This window comes from Nicotiana sylvestris, chromosome 6 (genome assembly GCF_000393655.2).
Source record: "Nicotiana sylvestris chromosome 6, ASM39365v2, whole genome shotgun sequence".
NCBI lineage: Eukaryota > Viridiplantae > Streptophyta > Magnoliopsida > Solanales > Solanaceae > Nicotiana > Nicotiana sylvestris.
Genome location: NC_091062.1, coordinates 166762511 through 166781083, shown reverse-complemented (window position 1 = coordinate 166781083; position 18573 = coordinate 166762511). Strand labels below are relative to the sequence as shown.

General features: G+C 35.0%; 2 protein-coding genes across 7 annotated transcripts; one reads left to right on the top strand and one right to left on the bottom strand.

Annotated features, from left to right (window-relative positions):
• The first annotated feature begins 5621 nt into the window (after positions 1 to 5621).
• On the top strand, positions 5622 to 8790 carry LOC104242074 (uncharacterized). The gene is made up of 2 exons (XM_009797053.2): positions 5622 to 6230; positions 8211 to 8790. Exons 1-2 carry the CDS (start codon positions 6015 to 6017, stop codon positions 8445 to 8447), a joined length of 453 nt encoding a protein of 150 aa, XP_009795355.1. The 5' UTR covers positions 5622 to 6014; the 3' UTR covers positions 8448 to 8790.
• Positions 8791 to 10787: 1997 nt separating this feature from the next.
• On the bottom strand, positions 10788 to 17140 carry LOC104242073 (uncharacterized). 6 transcript variants are annotated; one of them, XM_009797047.2, is made up of 10 exons: positions 16958 to 17140; positions 16672 to 16776; positions 14734 to 14794; positions 14586 to 14637; positions 13726 to 13821; positions 12653 to 12706; positions 12497 to 12562; positions 11424 to 11502; positions 11198 to 11344; positions 10788 to 11097 (listed from the first exon to the last, which is right to left on the bottom strand). In XM_009797047.2, exons 1-9 carry the CDS (start codon positions 17048 to 17050, stop codon positions 11267 to 11269), a joined length of 684 nt encoding a protein of 227 aa, XP_009795349.1. In that variant the 5' UTR covers positions 17051 to 17140; the 3' UTR covers positions 10788 to 11097; positions 11198 to 11266. The 6 variants fall into 6 exon arrangements, with proteins under 6 accessions (XP_009795349.1, XP_009795350.1, XP_009795351.1 ...); XM_009797048.2 differs by having other exon boundaries at positions 14586 to 14628; XM_009797049.2 differs by having other exon boundaries at positions 14749 to 14794.
• Positions 17141 to 18573: the final 1433 nt, after the last annotated feature.

The following is an 18573-nucleotide window of genomic DNA, read 5'->3' as shown; positions in this document are numbered from 1 at the left end:
TTGCCGGGTGCATGGGTAGATTCTTCTTCCATCAAGATTCCCACCCTGTCTATTAGCTTGTCAATTCTAGCCTGTTGATTTTGCATGCATTTGGTCAAGCTAGCGATTGCTTCCGTCAAGTTTGCCAACTGCTCCTCCATAGATGAAGTGTTTGTCACCATGGTTTGCATGATTGTCGTGGATGATGGAGAGTAGCATGGATTTTCACACAGATTGATCCTTGACTGGATCACGCTATGTGGTGTAAGTGGGGAGGATCCATCGCTTGAAGCATCATCATCTTCCTTCACAGCAGTGCTTGGAACCGGAGAGGTCAAGCAGAGCAAGAGTTTTCTTGATCTTTTCAGTAACATCGCTTCCTCCTTCAGATGCGTTTGTGGAAGATCTTGCTCCTTTTGAGGATGAAGATCCGAAAATAGGGGTTGATGCGGACGGTACTTGGGGTGATTGTTGTCCTAAAGAGCTTGCTTTGCTCCTCATAACCGGTCCGAAGCTTCCAAAGGTGACATCGAGGATGCTTTCCACATCAGCATAGAACCTGGAGTTAGCAACCTTGGTGGATGTTGATCTGGAGTTGATTTTCTTCGAAGCCATTTCAATGTTCTTGAACTTTGGTGATTGAAAAGTTGAGATGAGAGGTAGAGATTGTCCCACTGGGCGTGCCAGAATTTGTAGACAATAAATTTGGTTCGAGAAAATAAAATCAAGACCGAAAAATATCGCAACAATCGTAGTATTTTATTTCGAATATTTGAGTGTTACAATCTCTATGAATCCTCTGATTCTACTTTTCAATAGTAAATAAATTCAAGGGCCATTGAGCTTGATCTTGAATCTATGTTTGTTGCCACGAACGATGATCTTGTTCTTGAGCTTGAGCTTGATTGCTTGAATTTGACCTTGATTTGTTCTTCGTTCTTGAACTTGAACTTGATTTGTTCTTCGTTCTTGAACTTGAAGCCTGAAACTTGTGGAGGAATTTGCAGCGTTTGATCCACGAGCTCTTTCTTGCTTCTTGTTATAACTTATGGTATCTTTTCTGAGTTATGAAGACCCCTATTTATAGTTGTGGAAGGGAGCAGTCATGATAAGAACAAACTCTTTCCGACCAATCAAATTGAAGTGTGACATGGCCGCATTTGATTGGCCAGAACATGTCACTTGCATACGTGGCACGATTTCATTGGCCTTTCAGTGTGACTGGGCATGCCTTGTCATTTTGACACATGGCATGATCCTATTGGCTCTTCCGCTTCACTTGGCGTGCCACATCATTTGACACGTGGCACCAAATTGGGCCTCTAGGAAGATGGCATCTTGGGCTTAATGAAGTGGGCTCATCACTTTTAGCCCAATTAAATGGGTCAGCCCAATGGATTAAGACTTATTTATTTAATCCATATATATTGGACTTATATAATTAATTCAATTATATTAGCCCATAATATTTATTTGGACTAGCATATTAAAATATAGTCCATATTATTTTATCGATTTAAATTCGATAAAATTTTAATGCTTACCAGTGCAACAAATACATATTCAAGATCAAGCTCAAAGGTCCTTGAATTTATACTAGAAAAGTAGAATCAGAGGAATCATAGAGATTGTAACACTCAAATATTTGAAATAAAATACTACGATTGTTGCGATATTTTCGGTCTTGATTTTATTTTCTCGAACCAAATTTATTGTCTACAAATTCTGGCCGTAGACAATAAATTGCGTCGAGAAAATAAAATCAAGACCGAAAAATATTGCAACAATCGTAGTATTTTATTTCGAATATTTGAGTGTTACAATCTCTATGAATCCTCTGATTCTACTTTTCAATAGTAAATAAATTCAAGGGTCTTTGAGCTTGATCTTGAATCTATGTTTGTTACAAAAGGGCCTTTGAGTTTCAATAGGACCATGCCACGTGTCAAAATGACAAGGCATGTCCAGTCACACTAAAATGCCAATGAAATCGCGCCACGTGTGCAAGTAACATGTTCTGCCCAATCAAATGCGGCCATGTCAAACTTCAATTTGATTGGTCGGAAAGAGTTTGTTCTTATCACAACTCTTCCCTTCCACAAATATAAACAGGGGTCTTCATAACTCAGAAAAGACACCAGAAGTTATAACAAGAAGCAAGAAAGAGCTCGTGGATCAAGCGCTGCGAATTCCCGGACCCTATGACTGTTAAGGTGTTAAATTAATCCAGTCTATTACACATAGAATATGTGTGGTCATAGTTTCTTTCAAGCTTTCTTCTGTGACTGTAAATTTGAAAGCTAAAAAGATTTTTAATTTATTTTCTCAAAATTTCTTTAGTACTTTATGTATTTTTAAATTATATATATATATTTTGTGTAATGTTATAATAATTTTTTTTCTTTTTAAATGATTGTGTCGCTGTAGGTTTTTAATTAGTAAAATAAATTCTTTCTATTGTGCTCAAATATTAAGTCTTTTTTTATTATCATATCAATTCCATGCCCATGACTTTAATTTTGTGAAGGCAAAAACTAGCGTTTCCAACTCGCAAGATCAAAGGAATTGAGAAAAGTTATTATCACAAGAAGGTATACTCAATAATTTTTCTAGAACTTGCTCTAAATGTTCTTCGAGGCGAAATAATGGATGACACTGATTCTTGAAAGATGAAATTAGACTTTCTTTGATACACCTTTCAGCCTCTTTTAGTTTATTCTCTCCAAGAAAAAAAATGAAGCTTTTATCTTTTAGAACCTATCTTTGAGCCATTATCCTATTTTTTTTAAAAACACCATGGTCTATAACCCCCAAAATAAAGAAAAAAGGAGATATATATTACTACTACAGTTATTACTTCTTCCAGCCATGATAAGTAATGTTTGATAGAAAAAGAGAAGAAAGACTGTGCAAGGCATGAAACAGAAAAGAAAAAAGAAAAAGAAAAAGAAAAGGAAAAAGAGAGAGATATAATATATAAGTATGTGTATATTCTTATAACTCTTTATAAAAATAAAAGAAAAAAGAAAAAAAAAGAAAATGCAAAAATACTGGAGAAAAAAAGATGGAATAATTAATATCAAGGAACATTTGCTCCAAGCTGGAAGAAGAAAAGTCACTACAAAAATATCTTTATCCTACCAGCCTGAAGCCTGACATTATAAGCCAAGGAAAAGTCCTAAATAGATTTCAAAAATCAGTGTTGAATATATATTAATGGAGATTAACATGAAGAGCAAGCCTATGGACGAACAATTGTGATATTCAAGACTTGTGATCATAAAGTTATCAATTCTGAAAGATTCAAGAGGAAAAGAATGCAAATTTTGTTTTTTCAAAAGTAAAATCAGAAGCAAGGTAAAAGATTTGGTGAAACTTAAAAGATTAATCATTTGGCATGATGAAGGAAGTTATTTTGAATAAATTTTCTATCCTACAAAGACCAACGTTTTGAAGAAAATGTTACCAAAAAAAAAATTATTAGTAGAAATGTTTTTCCTCGAGGACGAGCAAAGATTCAAGTGTGGGGGAATTTGATGGGTATAATTTATTCATATATTTTTATATGTCAAATATTAAAGATTTTAAATAAAACATGAATAAATATACCATGTTCACCCATATTTTCTAACATACTTCGCAGGAGGAAGAGCGTATGAAAATTAAAGAAAAGAAGCAAAAAAGAGTGAGAATTGAGTAGTCAACTGGGAATGAAGAAGCAAAAATAGCACCATAGTTGCGACAATGACAATTGGAATTCATGAAGCAAATTACATAGTTGCAACTAGCAAAGTATAGTTGAAACTATGGTTCTTCCTCTGCATAATGAAACTCATTTGACAAAGTTATAGTTGCACCTACAATTTTCATAGTTGTAATTACAATTTCCATAGTTGCAATTACAATTTCCATAGTTGCAACTATGGAGAACCTTAGGCAAGAAAACTCTATAAATAGAGTGTGAATTTTGAAGAGAAGACATCGAGTCTTGAGAAGAGAAGAACTATTCTTGGTCTCTATTTTGTCTTTAATATTCCTAAGTCCTAGCAGTTATTCTTTTGTGAAAAATAATATCTTTGCTGACAATTCTTCGTATTTCTAAACTAGGTTCTTTTTCTTACTTCATAATGGAGTAATCTTTTTTTTTGTTGGGATAGTTGATGAAGCTTGTATATATATTATAATACCATCTCAGTTTTAATACATTCTTGGTTTGGAACTTTCTATTTATATTTTATATTGTGCTATAATAATAGTTTTTAACTAATCATTGTTAGCACTTCTATATATTTTATCTTTAAGTTACTCTTATATTAATTTTGTAATTCTCACAGAGCAAAATTAATATATAGTAACTATTGGATAAAATAGTAAAGTGAGATTAATTATTAGTAAGCTATTATTAAAAGTCTGTAATCTTGTTTACCTCAATTTTAATTCTCACGGAGGAATTGTAGTCGCAGGAGTATTGATTTAGTAAAAATATTCTCACGAAGTTTTTACTATCTTTAGCACAATTCAGACCAGAAGATATTTCGATTTAACCGTCACCAGTTTTAACTCAATTAATTACATAACCTCACGGAGTGTTATTAGTTGATTAATTCTTGGTGAGATAAGATATAATTGTATTAGCAATAAGCAATTATACTTTAGAGAAATACATGTAGAAAGTGAGATTTTATTATAATATATTATCAAGTGAATTCAACGATTCTCAACTCTTTTAAATCACAAATCTTTCGAAAGTTGTTTAATTTTGTTAAGTATTTAACAAGTTTTAATTTCACAAACTTTTCATCAATCTGATTCTCTCAATCAGTAGTTGAAATATTAAAAGCCTGTAGCATAGATGTTTCAATCTCTGTGGGACGATATAATAAACTATACTAGATTTTGACAAAGCACGAGCAGGAAAATCCTATACACATTGGCCTCGTCAGTATAGCCAAAGTTTTGTTATTTGTTTGATGTCCGTTTATGCAAATTGACTCTTCAAACAAATATTCTTCAAGAAGAAAAAAGAAATAACTTTTTTTAATGTTGACTGATTTTGTGATGTTTCTTTCTCCAGCATGTATGTTTACTTTATTATATATGTAAGTAAACTTTTATTTGGTTTTGTAAACTCTTTATTTGGATAAACATAGACGTGTACCCTATATATTAAATTTATTTTAAAAGAATTTCGTTTTATTCAAATCTAGCTACAGTGTTTCAAAGTACTATACTTATAGGATTTTAAATGTGAAAGAGTTTTATAGTTATATGGAGTAGTTTTTTTGCTAGAGGCGAAGTAGTATTTAAATAATTAGAAAAAATAACAAAAGTTCCTAACATGATTGCATATGATAACATGATAAAAAAGATAAATTTTATATTTAATTTAAATTCGAATTTTAGAACTTTATATATAAATTCAAAATTATTTTTTAATTCAAATATATATATATATTATATTTGTATTTAACTAAAATAGTCAAATATATAATAAAGTCACAATATACTATTGACATTTATTAGTTTGCCACTTGTCTTAACCTTAATGTCAATTATATATGATAACTTTCTTGCTTTAATATATATATAGATTATGAGGGCCATTGAAGAATGTATAACGACACACATTGAATGATATATTCCTTGTAACGGGTCGTATATTAATGCTGTACTCATTGACTGCCACCTGGTGGCAGATATTTATTTCTCTCCGGTAACAAATGTGATCGTTGCCCTCGATTTCGGTCTTCCGTCCCTAAATTATTGACAATGAGTCTATGACCTTCTCCGATCTTTTGTGGTTAATTGAGGTAGTGAAAAAAGAAGGCATTTTTTTCCAGCTCGTGGCACCTCTAAACTAGTCATCATCATAATCGTCATCTGTACTTAGCGATTCGCCGATCACCAGTCAGGTCGAAGACGTAAGACTTAAGATCTGCCGCCGATTGTGGATTTGTGAGCCATTTGCTGTTGCCTTCATTTACTGGTACTTGAAATGCATGTGTATCTACTTAGAAGTTAGAACTAGAAAGTGAATGGGTATATTTAGGAGATTAGCTGGGTTTCTAGGGTTTTCAAAGGACGAAGGGCAAGAGGTGAGAGAAGAAGAGGACAACGTAGGTGAAGGAGCTCAAAATAGTAATAATGTACCTCTTCGCAAAGGATTCAGTGTCCCTGTTCAAGTTGCTGTTCCCAGAGATCTACCTGGTCCTATCCTTATTCCCTGTACTACTGGCCATGGCGGCGTTCAGGTAATTAACTGGAGAAGGGGAAAAAGTGATAAGATATGAAATTAGAATGTAGTTGACGAAAGCTGGTCATTAAATTTGACACTTCAAAGGCATCGTTGCATCTAAATCAGAATCTTAAAATTGGTTGAATTTGATTGACATAATTTTACTTCTTATATTTCACTTCATGGCGTTTTTCTTTCAATTTTCTCCAAATAAATGTTTTTTTTTTTGGTGTAAAAGTATTTTTCTTGCATTATATACAATTATATGCACATGGATATATTTCCTCCATTTGCCTCTTCTTAACTGAAATCCATGCTTTAATTGTGCATTGTGCTAAAAGCCATCGCAACTTGGTGCTTTTCTATGGTTTCTGCCTTCCACAATACTATCTAGATGAAATGGCGTTTCAACCGCGATGATTTGGTGGTTGAAAACATTATCTTATAAATTCTGAATGAACGAGTGGAAGTTCAAATTAGATATTCTATTATAGAGCTAACAATCAATTTCTCTGGATAAGAGGATTACTTAGAAGTAAAAAGGAGAGGATGTGATAAGAAAGAAGGTGAAATCCACCCACTACCTGTGCTGGTGGAAGGTAGCATGTAGGTACCCCTTGGAATTAGTTGAGATACGCGCAAACTGGCTCAGACACCACAATTATCGGTAAAAAGGAAGATGAAATCCCTTCAAAGCTATTTTGCGTCAACCATATAAGTATTCTCTCTCATTAAATACCCCTACATCTGATGTGTTGATCTTCTTGCCATTTCCTTTCTTTTAATAGCTCATGTAACTATTCTTTAGTTCTAAAAACCTATGATGGCTAGTGGCCACCTCTTTAAGAAAATTAGTATTTGGTGTTGGGGAGGATGCACTTGCAGGCCAATTTTGGGGATTTACCAACTAAATGTATGTTAAATGAGTGCATCTGGCCACCTAAAAGGCTTCTATGCTCTTTTAAGCTTTTGTAATGCATGTCCTGTAGCAATTGGAAGTGCATAGAGCCATAAACCACTAGACTCAGACTCAGAGAGTACCACTGAATACTGTAATATGCTTACACGCTCTTCTCGGGACCTAGTATTGTTTGTGGCTATGTTTCTAAGTTCCAGGGACTTGTTGAGATAAGGAGGGGAAGTCCTCTGGAGATCTCACTTCTAGCTTGTTATTGAATGACTCTGGAGATAAGGTGTCTTTCAATTAGGGGGGGGGGGGCATCATCCCGAGTTATGAAGGCTGCGGTTGGCCCAAAGGTCGGAAATTGATTTCTCGGACATTAAAAAAAACAGGTGTCTTTCCATTAACCTTCTGTGGTATGAGCTCTGATGTTACGTGGCCCATCTGATAAGCATTTGAAAGCCGGAAAGAAGAGTTCATTCATTAATTTGTTATTCCTCATATTCTTTTAGCTTCTAGTACTTCTTAGTGCTCTCTATCATACTCAAAATTCCTATATAGCCAACCTTCTTCTCCCTCTAAAACGTACTTGAGAAATAGGAAAAGGGTATCTGGTAAAAAAAATGATTTTCTAGGTTACAGAGGACATGGGAAATTGTTTGAAGGAGGATTCACATTTTTTTAGGCTTCTTCACTTGAGGTGTAGTCAATTAACTTCTTGAGACCGTGGGTCCTGCTGCAGTTTTGTTAATGCCCGTCTGTGCTTCTTTGCTGGAAATTTTGGTGTTTGTGCATTTTCTTCTCCTTGCGTTTCAAAATCCTAAAGTTAAGCTCATAATGTTACAAATAGCATGAGTATTTAAGTTTCTTGATTCAATTAGAATCATATGAGTAAAGGTGCATGTTCTTGGATGGTGAAGAGAGAATGACAACTATGTTTGACAGTCCGTATCATGATCAACTTGTTTATATAACTATGATTTCTTGATTGACGCTGAGTGCATCCTGTTTTGTGCTTTCATTGTCTTAAATTTAGAATAACTTGTTAGTTTGCGAGGCACATGTTCATTAGTTCACATTTTTATCCGTGCTTAGGGATTGAGATGGTATGCCAAGCGTCTTAGGATAGATGAAGATGGAGATGTGGCAGACGAGTTCCTAAATGAGATCCAGCTGGATATACCTTCTAGTACAGAAGAGAACCACAGAAAATTCCCTAGGTTTGAATTGAAGTACAGTACAAAGCCTGCGAAGGTAACAAGCCAGGCACTCTCAGCTTCTGGAACAATTAAACATCGTGTGGAATATGTAGGCAGATTGGAGTGGATGTGAAAACTTACTCTTGGTAGTTATTGAAATTGAGATGGGGTTTCACTAAAATGACTGCAGCTACGTAGCTTGATATTTTTGTTTTTCTCAAGGACTAACAGTGTGTTTACATGGGGTGGTATTGATTGGGGATTCATTTTCCTGTTGGCTCTGATTTGTGGGAAGCTGGTTCCAGGAAGTGATGAAACGTGGAATAGCACAACTGTACTCTTAAAATTTGCAGTATACACATACTATTGAACTGTCAAGAATATCATGTCTTTTTAGCTACTGTATCATTGTATGTGTTGAGAAATATTAGTGAGCATAAATTACCACATCCAACAAGCACTTTTGCAGAGTTCCATTTTCCTTTTCTAACCATTTATATATATCTATAAAATCACTAGGATTTTTTGCTGCAATTTTCAGTAACTCAACGCGCAAAACAGTTTTTTCCGAGCTTTATTAGTAGGTTGCGACAGTACACCATTCTTCGTTTCCTTTTTATCTTTTTGGTACTGTTAGAGCCAGCTATATGCACATAGATTACTAAATTTGCAAATACACCCTTATACTAGTACCTTCACCTTGGTTTCACGAGTGCTCTAGGAAAAATTCCAAGTGTACTGTTCTAAAGCAACCAGAACTCGTTTGAAGGGCGTGATGATAAATTCCATCAGAGAAAACGTTGTTTGAAGCATATTATTTGCACCGTTTTGCGCGTTGAGTTACTGAAAATTGCAGCAAAAAATACTAGTGTTTATATATATATATAAACTTTAGCAAGTGTATACTTTCATATTAACAAAGATTTCAATCCATTGTGGAGTAAAGCATTGACTTCTCTTGTCATATTAAATAAAATTCTAACTTAGATTTTCATTTTTCCAAAAACTTCTGAAAGCGGTTAGCATTGTTGGGGTTTTAATAATGTGATTCAGATTTTAAATAAATAGTTATTTCATGAAGTAACATACTTTCAAGAAAAAACACGTCAGTATGCTTGTGAATCTTTGTGAATACTCGCATAATGAAGAAGTCGGAAACAGTTCATCGCCTATGGGCTTGATCTCATCTCTCTTCTCTTATTTTGAAAGTTTAGTACTGTTGTGTACAAGACCCTGGAAGGAATTCACCGTCTACGGCTCACTGGGCGCTGGCGATTACATTTAAAAGTACACATTATCAAGAATCTTTTTTTCAAAATATAAATGGAAGTGTCTAATCGAGAGTTAGCATCTATGAGGTAAGGCTGTTCAAAACCGAACCGAAACCGTTAATCGAATCAAATTGGCTTATTGATATCGGATTATCGGGATAATGAATGATGAACGGATTAAGATTTTATAATTAATAACTTAACGGTTTGGGGACGGATTACTCAATTTTCTTATCGGGTAAACCGTTAACCCGATAAGAATTTTTCTATTTACACGCTCCAACAAATTCAGACTACGTACTTGCCGCAGATTGGACTATGTTGCCTTAGATGACATTTGAACCAAGTAACTTAGATGCCTTTATAATAACCAAATGAAAAATAAGTGGAAACTAATAAGAAGTTAGAAATGCATCTGTATTTTGTGCAGTAGTATTTTTTTCATAATAGAATTTACCAGCTATATATATATAATACAATTGTTTAATCAATACTTTTCAGAAAATATGCATGAAAATTGAGACAGTACAAATACAATTCCAAGATAGAACCAAAGAAAACATCACACAACATCTCAAGATAGAACTAGAGAAAGCGATCTATGATTTGAAACCGTTTGGCATTAATTGAATGATTGTTAAATTTTTTTTTTACTTGGTTTAAACGATAAACCGCCCGATAATCGTTAATCCGATACCAATCCGCCCGTTGTCTTATTGGATGGCTAGCGGATTACTACATTTATAATCCAATAACCAATAAACCGAACCGTTAAGCGTAGTTATCCGCCCGATAAGCACCCCTACTCTGAGGGGAACTAAAAGATTGTTGAGTTATGGACTATTTTCTGGAGTGCACATTAAGACACACCTAAGAAGGTCAATATCTACTCTGTGCTACAATGATTTGCAGATGCTAAGGTAAATATCTACTCAATGCTTCTTGGTTAGACTTGCTTTTGTGAGTGAAAACTGAACTCAGGAAAATATACCATCGGTTAAGGAAATAGGGGATGTGTTAAATAGGAAACTCAATTTTGCTTCTCATTACACTATAGCACTTGGAAAGTTTTAAGAAAAAACAGATGAGAGAAAGAAAAAAATAACCTAAGTATAATCCCCACCAGTAGAAATGAACACTTAAACAGAGTATTTTATCAGTTTGCAGATTATGATAACCAATAGCAAAGCATGAATTCAGTATTTTAGATGAAAAATTTCTCACTGAAAAGCTAATTACTTGAACATTATCAAAGCATGATTATATGACAGGCAGATTACAAGACGAAGGGGCTATTTTGAACATACACACGACGCTTTACAAGTAATATCAGATGCAACAAGACGAAGGGCATACACACGGCGCATTACAAGTGATATCAGATGTTTAGGGAACGATCTACAAGTATTTTCAATATCCTATCCTGATAAAAGTAAGAATCTTATGCAGCATCTTTTGTTAGATCCTCCTAGGCCATGTTCAAAATTCGCCTAGATAGTGATAACTTTGTGACTGAAGATGAAATACAAGAAAAATCAGCCAATGAGTTCTACACAAGCAAATAAAGAAAGAAACAATGGCAAAAATCATGGTGATTAAAGCATTTGCTCACCTGGACAAGCACTACCTTCAGCACAAGAGCTCGGGAAATCCCTCGATTGGACAAATGAACAACAGAAGGTCATGCCCAGAGTAGGGTAACTATGAGAAACATCATAAAAGCCAAACCAAAGCAGAACCCAGCGATAACCATGAAAGCCTGCATTACAAAGTTACATGGTTAATTGCAAAAAGCTTGTTACATTGATGATGCTGGAAAAAATCACAATTTCACTTACTTTCCCTTGTGATTCAAAATTCATCTTGGTTGTAAACCATGATAATCCTCTGTCCACAAAAGGAGCGAGAGCTAAAGCCCTGCGGAGAATCAGCATGTGCTCTAGATTTCAAATTCTCACAGATAAGATACCCATGCAGAAGAGCTAAAATGTTTTTGAAGAGCTAACTTTTTAAGACTGAACCTCATACTGAAAAGAATCTAACAAAATAAATTCTGTAAAAGCACAAAAATTATAATACAATTTCAGGAAACCCCATTTTAAAAAACAACCCGGACGCATGGTATACGTGTGTGCATGCATGCGTGCTTGACAGAAACTAGTTTAATCACTCTGGCAAAATACAACTAGATCAGTTCTATCTGAAATGTGATCCACAATTTCCTCCTTTATTCTCGTTCCATGGGGAAAATATAGATAGAAGAAAGATATATAACCTAAGCATGTTCAGAAATGCAAAATGTATGTAAAGTATATGAATCAGACACATTATTGACTCCTAGAAACATAGATGATAAGGGTTGACTCACAGCTCATAATACCAATTTTTCTCATATTAAATAAGCTGTAGAAATCAAAGAGTTCTCTCATGAAAGAAAATCATTGGTGACATTATAAGAGAGAAATACTCATCTCATTCTGTTGTTATGTCCGTTGAATGAATTCTACATGAACAGGAACCTATCATATATATGCTGTTATCCTATTGGTGCTTTTATTAGATGCAAAATGTCAGCTTAAGAGGCTGAGCTAAATGTAGGATCATACACCAAATCGACCTCTTCTTTATCTACACTCCGTCACTTCCTTTTATATGCACGTTCACTTCTAATATGAAATGCTGGTTTCCTTTGTCTCCAAAGAAGTACATAGGATGGAAACATATTCAATTAGTCCAACTAAAAGACAGAAAACAGATTTGTTTTATCTGAACAAGAAATAATGAAATAGACAATTACAACAGAAACTTTTGCAATTTGAAGGCTCCCACACTAACTCCCAAACATAGGCAAGGGACCAAGGACTCATAGTACACAATTCTGTGGCTAACATGTACATCGTTGGATTCTCACCCTCCTGCTCGGACAAGCTTCGTAACTTGGCTACCAGCCCATACCATGGCCATTACTTTGAGAAACCTGCAGATGAACTGGAACTACTTAAGTTTCTCCAAAGAAGCCAATCATAGATCAACTGGAAAGGAAAAGAACTCATAAAGTTACAGTTACCGTTCAACTGCAGCAAGGTAACCCATTCTTCCAGGTGATGGAGCAACATAAAACCTAGAAACAAACAAAAATTAATGAGAATGAAATGGATAAACCATATGATATCGTGTAACAGAACAGATAGATGTGATTCTGGTCTTTCAAACACATTTTATTATCATGAGAGACTAGCTGTGGATAGCAGTAAAACAATGTATATTTTCTCCCCTCACCACTGCTTGGTAATATTACTCTTATGCCTATCCCTGAAACTTGGTTGGAGTATTGCCTCTAGACACAAACTGGTTTTCACATTGGATAGCAGCAGGCGTTGTGCATTTGATATGTAAACTATGGCAGCTCGAAGGAATACGACAGGGCAAAGTTTTTATTGATACCCTGATATTTGATCACTGAAATCTTGTCTGTCACCATTTTCAAATGTTTACCTTAGGCCTTGCATGCAAAAGGCAACCAGCAACCTTTTTTTTCCCGGTGTGTGTCATGTCTTTGTGTGTATGTATATACAAACAAATCAATGAGCTAGTTTTACATGCATAAATTTGCATAGGAATCCAAAGGATCAATTAACTGAGATTTTAAAAAGAATCAGAGATTTCTCTTAGAGGTGAAATGACCTCTTTGTATATTATCATTCCACGATATGAGTTGACGAAAAATGAACATAAGCTTCCTTTGAAAGTACAATGAGATCTTTTCATAAGAGGAAGAAAAGCTGAAACTTCTCTAGTAAGGATTCAATATTCCTCATGCGCAATCTTTATTGATAGAACTACTTTTCCTCTCCAGCCACATCCACAAGAACTCACTAAAAAATCAATAGACAAAAATGTTCATGTTTTTTCCACAAGAAAAATCTTTTTTATTCTATTTTAATGTTGTTTACCTATGAAATTGAAAAATGAATTTCTCCACAGGGTAAAATTGAGGTGTGTAAGAATCTACAAACTAGGGCTTATAAGTTTTCTAAAGACCGAATAGCTGATGGAAATAGTGTATCACTGGTCCAATATGCTACTAAATATTGGAAGTAGAAGTACAAATGGTCCTGTTGTTCACATCACATCACATACCACACAATAAGAAAGGTAGTAAGATAGTATGCAGTATTTAGTAGTCCATATGATAATACTCCTGCAACGCCATATTTTCTCAATCTTGTCAGAACACTGAAATGCAGCAAGGAAAAAGAATTAGATCTTAACATTGGGTGTTCCGCCAAACTGGATATTGCGAGTGTTCACCTCAGCATAGAAAAATGTGAAGAGAAAGTTCCACAAGATATAAAAACATATACCAAGACCATACTAGAATTTTATGTCAATAAAGAGAAAGAGAAGAGGCAGAAGATATTAAGAAAACTTGAAAATCTGGCCCCCTATCATCAATTTAAAAACACATTAACTAATAGGTCATGAAAGACGTTACCAGGAGAAATAGCACTTCTGACATAGTTTGATACAGTATAGAGCATAAGTGAAAGGTTGTGTAGCTTTTTTGGTGGTTTCATTTTCTTTCTTCTGCTTCTTCTTCTTGTTCTTTTTAGAAACAATGTTTGTTTGGTGTCATGAATTTCAAAAGTGGAGATTTAGGAGAACTCTAGAACCATTGTTCCACCAGAATTATATTGTCACAAGTGATGGTATCCTCCAGTTGAACCTATGATTTAGTATGACATTCCACTAAATATATTTGTTCAATATGTGAAGGAGGTGGTAATTTTTTATGTACCATAGCACACAATATTTCTGCCAACTAAGGGAGGAGAAAATACCAAATGGCACAATTCTTACACATATTGAACTTGATCATACAACTCAAAAGTCAAAATAAAGAAGAGTCGAACATGGAAAGCTGTATAGATAGCAATATCAAGCGTGTCTCAGATTTTCCATACACTATTGGTCAAAGCAGTGCAAGAAGTGGGACTTACTTGTTTGATGTGAGTGATTCTGTTTGACTATTTTCATGGTTTTCTGCAGTCCCTAGCAAGACATAAAAGTATACCCAAACATAAGGTTTGGGTGGTATGGAGAACATTATATATTAACTGTTACAAAGACATCAAATACACACTTTACCTTTTTGGAAAATACCTTTCTGATCTAGAGGACTATTTTGAAACTCTGGTGACTTGTAAACCTTGCCTTGCACAACAGTAGAGAGGTTAGCTACGAGATAAATCACCACATCATGAAACATAGAAGTAGTACCAAACTTAGGAAATATGGATAAGATTTGGGAAACATTAAAGGAAGACCAACGAAGACATATTTGATAATACCAAACAGGGGTACCCTGTAAGTTTGACACATAGAATGCATGATATGATCGTCCCCAATACCATGTATTATTAGTTTGCATGCACCCTTAATATGACAACCAATAACAAAAACTACACCAGAATCCAAAACTAGTTTAACTCTGCTACATGAATCCTCTATATCTATTCCACCTCTTTTTGGCTCGGTTCCGTCGACTACTCAATAGCTGTTTTTAGGAAACATACCAATTTTCATATGAATCCAGTGAGATCAATAGATCCAAATAGGGGAGTTCTAGCTACAACGGAGATTGGTGCTTGAAGTACTAAAAGACCTATGCAACTCATGAACAGAGCTGGGAAGGGGGCTTGAAGAGTCAAGCTTGTCCTGGATCGAAGAATGAAGCAAGCAAGAGGGATCAAAGCCATTGGAAATGCGAATGTACGCCATCTCTACTGCAATTGCATCAGCAATATTTCCGGGATAACATGAAGCTAGTGAGTTAATTTGCGCCTGCGCCAAATTATTATGTGCAGTTGCATGACAGAGCCATAATGATCCAGTGGCTTCCGGAACCAAATGTATAGAGAGTGAATGCAACTCCCTTAGATGCGTTAGCATCTCTTCTCCAAAGCTGAAACATGGACAAGGTTGTATTTTGAACCTAGTTTTAGAGACTCAATGCTTTGTATTAGTTCTTAATGGGCCTAACACCTTAACACTACAATATAGAGTTAGATTTCATTTTAATTAATCAACTTTTGATGAATTGAAGAGTTCCCAAGTTAAGCTTGAAAAAACCTCTTGTGACATTGGGTGTTGCCCTCTATCTCTCCCTTTTGAGCCATAACTTGGACTACTTGAGATGACTGTCTAAGTAAAAGTTCCGTTATCTTCTCCCCCTTGTTTATTTTCTTATAATCTAACTTAATTGCTTGTCATCAAACAAGGATTTAGGTCCTATTTAAGATTGTGTTTGAGATTAAGTTTAAGAATTGGATTTCTTCAGCCTAATGCTCGATTGCTCGTGGGTGTTGATTATTTGTATTAACAGGGCAAGGCTGCCAACAATGCTTGGTTTGTGCATAATTTCATCCTTTAGTTAGTTCCCATATATCCCTTTTATCCTTAGGTTCTGCTTCTGTGCTCATTCAGCAATCCTCCAAATTAGTGAAACCAAATAACAGTAAATAATCTAATCTCAAGAGTAGGCACTCTAGTCCAAGGAATTCGAAAAAACACTAATCCAATCAGTCAATCAAGAATAGACTCCTCAACTTCAATAGTATGATGTGTGAACGATCAATCAACTACGCTTAAACCCAAGTCAGTTAGGGTTGGTTATATAGATCCTCTATATCCATTCCAGTCTATTCAGGTAATAGCATTGCTGTAAAATGAATCACGTTAGAACTCATCTCTACCGAGAGATTACTACTTCCTCTTCACTAATACATTACCTCATTAGTTGGGCACAACAATGTAGTAGAAAATAGATCTGCTGTATCTCTCTGCTCTGAAAAAGACCAGCTAACAATTGAACTAACAACTACATGAAAATGATTGTATAAAAGAGAAGGAATTACCAATTGAACTTTTTTCAAAATGTACAAATTTAGTACAGTATGTGATACTTAGCACCCACGGGTTTAAATCCTAAATCGAAAGAAGGCAATGCAGCAATACTTTAAGATACAAGATGAAGTCAGCGAATAAATTAACAAAAAACAAAAGGAAACGAGAAGAGGCAGTTACACTATTATCTCCATTAACAGAACAGCGACGCAGCAGATGCCTCGAAGTTAACTGCTTTTGCGGTAGGTACAAGTGACGAGTGCACAGCACGCTGGAAATGCTAACCTTCAAATATATATGAAATTAAACAAAACAATCTTGTCATTTATCAACTAGTACGTCTTAATCTAAAATTTTCAAATTCAAATTAATTTTTTATTCAGGTAGGAGAACCACTATACTTTACCCAAAAAAAAAAAAAATTGGGTAATTCTTGAATGAAGAATTGAGAACAAAAAGGGCTTACATGGCGATGGAGAAGGCGATGGAGAAGGAGAGGTAATGAAGATGAAGAGCGAAGGGATGAAGAGAGTGTAATGGTAAGAGAGGAAGAAGACATGAATGGGAATTTAGAAAACAAAGGGAGCAAATTATAAACCGCTACTCTATTACGATGCCAAAGAGGATTGAAAAGAAGATAGCGACTTCTCGTTTCAAGATGGTTAAAGAGGGAAAATAATTGGGATGTTTACAACAAACCAACTTTCCTTTGGTGTAAACAGCAAAAGCGGGGAACTTGTTAAAGGAATACAGGTAGAAGTCTTTTAATTTTCCTTTTTGTTTTTTATTCTGTTACTTTTAATTTGGGAAAGATCTCTTATAAATATATTATATTATGGATGTTCATTTAGTACTCCATTGTAAATTATCTTCCTGAAGAAGCTTATCCATATGGGACTCCACCGTAAATATGTTTATCTATTTAGTACTCTATTGGAAATAAGCTTCCTGAAGAAGCTTATCACTTCGGTACCCGGTTATGGATAAACATTACCCTAGGTAGAAGATTATCCATACCGGGTATAATAAGCTTATCCATTCAGTACTCCGTTATGGATAAACATTGCTCTCAGTAGAAGATTATCTATATCTGGTATAGTAGCAGCTTACACAACAGCTTGCGTAGCAGCTTACACAGCAGCTTGTAATAGCAGCTTACACAGCAGCTTGCGTAGCAGCTTACACAGCAGTTTGTAATAGCAGCTTACACAGCAGCTTGTAGTAGCAGCTTACACAACAGCTTGCGTAGCATCTTACACAGCAGCTTGTAATAGCAGCTTACACAGCAGCTTACACAACAGTTTGCGTAGTAGCTTACACATCAACTTCCTTTCTTCTATAAATAGAAGAGATTTCAGTTCATTATGTACATAAGTTTGAATTCGAATAATATATCAGTTTCTCTCTATACTTGTCTTTACTTTATAGTCTTTATTTTATAACATGTTATCAGCACGAGACTCTGCCATCTCGAGCAAATATTTTGAAAGTATCTGAGGTAAGAACTTTCTTTTCCTAAATAATGTCAAATCTTTCCAAACTTGAATTTGTAGCCCTGGATATATCGGGCAAAAGCTACATGTCTTGGGTGCTTGATGCTGAAATTCATCTTGATGCGATGGGTCTGGCAGACACCATCAAAGACAAAAATCAGGCATCAAACCAAGACCGTGCCAAAGCAATGATATTCATACGCCATCACCTTGATGAGGGCCTGAAAATGGAATATATTACTATTAAAGATCCAGTCATATTGTGGAATAATTTGAAAGATAGATATGACCACCTGAAGATGGTCGTTCTTCCACAGGCACGATATGATTGGACTCATCTAAGACTACAAGATTTTAAATCTATCAGTGAGTATAATTCTGCTATGTTCAGAATTATTTCCCAATTGACGTTATGTGGTGATAATATTACTGATCATGATATGTTGGAGAAAACTTTCACCACTTTTCATGCCTCGAATATGCTCCTGCAGCAGCAATATCGAGAGATGAGATTTAAAAAGTATTCTGAACTTATCTCACATCTTCTTATAGCAGAGCAACATAATGGGCTATTAATGAAAAATCATGA